This window comes from Lepeophtheirus salmonis, chromosome 1, assembly GCF_016086655.4.
Source record: "Lepeophtheirus salmonis chromosome 1, UVic_Lsal_1.4, whole genome shotgun sequence".
Classification (NCBI taxonomy): Eukaryota; Metazoa; Arthropoda; class Copepoda; order Siphonostomatoida; family Caligidae; genus Lepeophtheirus; species Lepeophtheirus salmonis.
In genome coordinates, this window is record NC_052131.2 from 50,811,717 (window position 1) to 50,816,937 (window position 5,221).

General features: G+C 36.3%; 1 protein-coding gene across 1 annotated transcript; it reads right to left on the reverse strand.

Annotated features, from left to right (window-relative positions):
- Window positions 1–1,495: 1,495 nt before the first annotated feature.
- LOC121131978 (salivary peroxidase/catechol oxidase-like) lies at window positions 1,496–4,612 on the reverse strand. The gene is given in 3 exon segments (XM_071894093.1): window positions 1,496–2,533; window positions 2,535–3,792; window positions 4,543–4,612. Coding segments are annotated over 2 exon segments (2,232 nt in total). The 5' UTR covers window positions 3,759–3,792; window positions 4,543–4,612; the 3' UTR covers window positions 1,496–1,525.
- Between the last annotated feature and the right edge of the window lie 609 nt (window positions 4,613–5,221).

The following is a 5,221-nucleotide window of genomic DNA, read 5'->3' on the forward strand; positions in this document are numbered from 1 at the left end:
AGTAATCGAAAATTAATTTTAGCTGCAATCACCCGTGAAATAAAAAAAAAATAGTTACCCCACTCCGTACCTCGTAGAATATACAGACAAATCGACTCTTAATTCTACTCCAAGTTCAACAAAAACTTATATTTATAACTACACAACAAATCCTCAGAATTACTCTCTGACTTTTATGCATTTGTGACTACTTTATCCTTATTGTTCTCTCTTCAAGTTTGTATAAAATAAATCTATTTTTTTAAGCAAGGATTATTAGGGATAAAATATTGTCTACATTGAAGTGAGCGCAGAAGCTATACCTGAGAGAATGTCATAATACAAATTTTGTAACTTTGAGAGACAACATATCTGCGGAAGGAGGTGCCATTAAACGATATATTGTGCTCTTTGATTGCTGTGTCGTAAAATCTTTCAAAATGATGAACAATAATTAATACGAGCATTTAAATGTAGCTTTTACCAAAAAAAAAAAAATAACCTAATTTTGAATAATTATACTCATCATGATTTAGACAATATTCCTATTCCTAACAACTTTCGAAAGTAAATAAGATTTCATTTAGATTACAAACGTTACAACTCTACTGATTAGCGTCATCGAAAAGTAAAAATATCGAGATATGGTCTCATTTTGGAAGAATAATTATTTTGTAAAAAATTTAGACAACATCAAATGAAGAATTTTTATACGATTTTTTTTTTTTCAAAAAAAAAAAATATGTTAACAGACAAGGAGATTGATTGATAGCAAGAGAGTGTAAAACATTATTACATTATATATACCTTAACATTAGAAAAAAATTTATATAATGGTAATAAATGAAAGTTTTGTTAAATGTAGGTTGTTGTTTTTTTTGTTTTTTTTTCAGAGTAAGGCTTTGATTTTTTGATGACAGTATATGTATAATCAAAAGTTGGATTTCTATCACAAATGGTCATTTATATATATATGTAAATTTTTTTTTTTTTTTTTTTAATATTTTTTATTTTTTGTAAAAATAGATAGGTACTACATAACTTTTTCATTGATTCACCTTAATGCATTTTTATATATAATAATTAATTTTTTTGCCTCTTAACTTTAAATATCAAAATAACAAAAATTTACAACAGCTTTATACATAAAAAGTAAGTTTATATATATTATATAATTAAAAAATTAACTAAATATCTTTTATTTTTTGTAATTTTTTTTTTTATTCAAAGAAAACGTTGTTGGTCTTTCAAAAGTAGTATACAAATTTGTAACAAAAATTACGAGGGGTAATTGATTGATTGTTGGGGATGTGGGGATATGATTTCTACTAACTTGCGATATTTTCATTCAGAAAGGGAAGTGGATCTATACAGATCATGGATAGACGATAAGTTTCTATTAGTATTTTTTATATGCAATAGACTTTGCACATCCGTTTGGATTCATCAAAAAGATGATGCAGAAAAGAAAAAAAAAATAGATTGAGAGAGAGAGAATTAAAAAAAATGCCAAGAATTGACTAGTTCTTATATCAAGTGTTTATTTTTAAAACGGACTATAAGGAGATGATGGAGAAGGATGATAAGATGCATCTCTCCATTTGGAAAAGTCGATTCTAGGAAGAACTCCGCTTTTGCAAGGAACACGTGGATTGATTTCATGATCTGGAAGGACCATGGCATAGACTTGCATGTTTTCAATTGTATCGCTGTTATCACACAAGATTCGAGAGAACTTAATCTTACGGATCTCTTCCAGTTGTTCGAGAGTGAAGCTTGAGGGCCATCCTCCGTTTTCATACCAATAACGATCTCCATGCCTTAAATTGTGGAATTGTTTACCAATGATACAGGCGAGTGTAGGTCCAATCATAGAGCCGGGTAGAGGTTTTTCAGTGATCCCTGCGGACCAGATATCGATGTCATCGGGGGATTCGTAAATGCTGGCATAGCCATGTACACTGGAGTTAGACATGAGTCCGCGAAGGTCTGACCATCTGTGGATCTTGGGGAGTCCACACCATTCTCTCCATCCGTTGTATCCGGGAACACCATGCTCACGAGCTCTTTGCATGTTCAAAGCAGCCAAGTCGAGACCGAATTTCTTTCCTGGCTCTTGGAACAAGTGGTTAGTGACTTCTTGAGAGAGGGAATCATCGAGGGCTTGAGCCACTTGGTTAACAAGACCCATAAGGTAATTATCAGCCCATCCAGCTTTGTATAAATCGTAGGGTTGTTGCAACATCTCGCTGAGTCTTTGGGATCCAATATAGCGATGGGTCTTGCTCCATCTTTCGATGGTGGATGGGAGGAGGGAATGTCCGAATCTGAACGCAGCCGAGACGAAAACAGTGGAAGCAGAAGGGTTGGTGAATGTGTCATAGCTGTTGGAATATCCATTTTTGAGAAGGATGAGGTCATGTTGTTGCATAACTTCCTTTCCAAGGACCATGGGAAGAAACTCGTTGTAATTGATGTGGGAAATAAGGGCTGCAATGATGTGACGAGTCTCTTGGAAAATAGTTTCGTCATTCCAATGAGGATTTACTTTTTTTCAATTCCCCGGCAATACGGTTGTGTTCACGGGCAAAAAGCGTGTGTATCATGGCCAAAACAGTTTGTTCGTTTACACGAGCATCTCCAGCCAAGAAACAATACACATCTTCTGAAGGTCTAATGCAACCCTCATCAGGAGATTCCAATTTAAGAGGAAGGAGTTCCTTCATTTCAAATTCATTAAAAACGGGCAACATTTTAAGGAGTCCGTCCTTGTAGAGTCTCAAACTCTCAAGAGTCTCTTCAGAGTTGGAGTACACGGTTCCAGCATCTAGGAGGGATGATACTTCATTGAAGGTATCACGGGGTCCTAGTCTGCAATTGTAACGAAGACCGGCTTGAGAACGAACAAAGTTCATACAACGTTGCTTGTGTTTTGAGAAGAATGTATCATGAGATGGGATTTCGATTGGCAAGCAATTGGGATGAACAGCAGTTTGTCCTTCTTCACAACACTTGGGTGTTTTCCCTGTACGAGGATCCTTTGTTTCAGCACTAAGAGTGATATCGTGATCAATAAACTGTCCCCAGGCTACGAGAAGAATAGTCACAGCATGATCGTGGAATCCTTCATCTCTGTGCATATTAGATGAAACAATACGAGCAGAAGGAAGAGGATTTCCAGTTTTGGAGGCCCTTGGAGCAGAGATTCCATCTGCAAAATTAGGTGCAAGGAATCTGTGATGTCCATTCATAGCCGCTCCCCAATGAGGGTGCTCTACGTTGTTACACATTCCGTTAACACTTCTGTAACGCTCCACTGTGCACTTTGGAGTCATCAAAAAGGGTGGACAGTAGCCTTCAATGATGGTCTTAGTAGTATCAATGAGAGGTAGTCCATTAGAAATAGCATCTTTAGATAGGCCATACTGTTTGGCAAGGTAACGACTCGTTTCATGAATCACAGTTCCAAGATTACCCACATCATCAGTAGTGAACTTTCCCCTTACAGGTGGAAGTCCTACTCTTTCTAAGGCAGTGGTAAATGCAGCATTGACTGCCTCATAGGTAATGCAAGTATTAGATCCTTGATAATCAAAGGATGATCCGCCAAAGACGTGAGATCCATGATCAAAGGCAGAGGATCTTCCAGGTCCTGGGATAATGAGAGCACATCCTGATGAAGAAGAGGAAGGAGCCTGTGGACCGAAGGAGAGAGCCGGTGAGAGAAGTGTTGTTAATAAAAGGATAATAGATGAGGATCGCATGCTGATATGGAACATCTTAATCGATCACTCCATCCGACGACGATAAGGACTACATAAAGATAAAGGTAATTGATGTTAAATGAGAGCTAAATATAGGATATCAAGTATGATCATAGAGTAATTGTTTTGTGTTATTTACTACAAATTAGGCTTTAAGGACTCGTTTAAGAAAAAAAAAAGATGGATTGATACATATACATAAATAGATATTTTTTTTTTTTGAATGACCTTCAAAACTTTCAGTTAAGTTCGACGGGCGTCTCCATTCTACATATACAAAATAACTATTGACTCTTCCAATAACTACTCCCTTTAAATGCTTCAAGGTCTCACCCGCCGTTCTCGCACTCTAAATTTAATTTTTTAAACTTGATGGTATGCATAGATACAAAATATATTATTTCAAATAGAAGGGAAGGTAACAGGATAGACTCTCACACACTAAAAAGTACGGACGAACGAAGGATCGCACGCACGCACACACACACACACGGACGACCTTTAGAAATGTGGAGAAAAATGTACTGATCATTTTTACTATTATGTTGTAAACAAGAAATATATAACACAAATGGTTGTCACAACTTTTCTCGATGCAAAAAATATATAGTCTATGTAAAAAGATATTTCTTTTTACTGTGTGGAAGAAAATGTCTGTCAAAATGAACAAATATTTAATATTTTTTTATTTACTTCGTGTTGTTGATTCGGGGGTTGTTTCTGCGGATACCCTGTTGGTGTTTGTATATGTAAGGGATAGTAGAACACCAATTCAACCTTTTTTTTTTCTTCTCTTTACCTTGAGCACCACAACTACTAAAATCGAACTGAATGTGAATCAGAAGGAAAACCATACACAACTAGTTGGATTTTTCTCACGCGTGGTTATAAGACCTCGAGTATATATTTAGTGTAACTAGCAAACTACAAGGAGGGTTTCAATGGCATTCGGAATCCTTAGGAGGAAGAGAAAGAAGAGGTGGTGGTTGTACTATACGCCTAGCGCTCGGATTAGGGAATGAAAACGCCGTTCCGGGAACACGGCGAGAGTGTGTTTTGAAGGGAGGGAAAAAAATTGTACGTTTCTACTAGAGAACGACGACTACTCTTGTCTTCTCCAACCACGATCAGAAGACGTCAAAATGAGAGGGGGGATTTCAATGACTTTGGAAGTGTATGATGTAGGCACACATTGTAATATATATATTGTGGAAGAAATGTTTGTTGAAATGGGTGGCTAATTCCTTGGTATTCCTCTCTCCTTCCTAACTTGGTTTCTATCTTTTTTTTTCTAATAAGCAAAGAGTCTATGACATTTGACGACAAACAATAAAAGTATGAGACACATATCTTTGTATTTTATGCAGAGGCGTCGGCAGGGGGAGGGTGGAAGGGGCTGCAGCCTTCCCTCCTAAAAATATTTGGATTTTTACTAAAAAAATTAACATTTAAACTTTTTTTTTCTGTAAATAGCTATG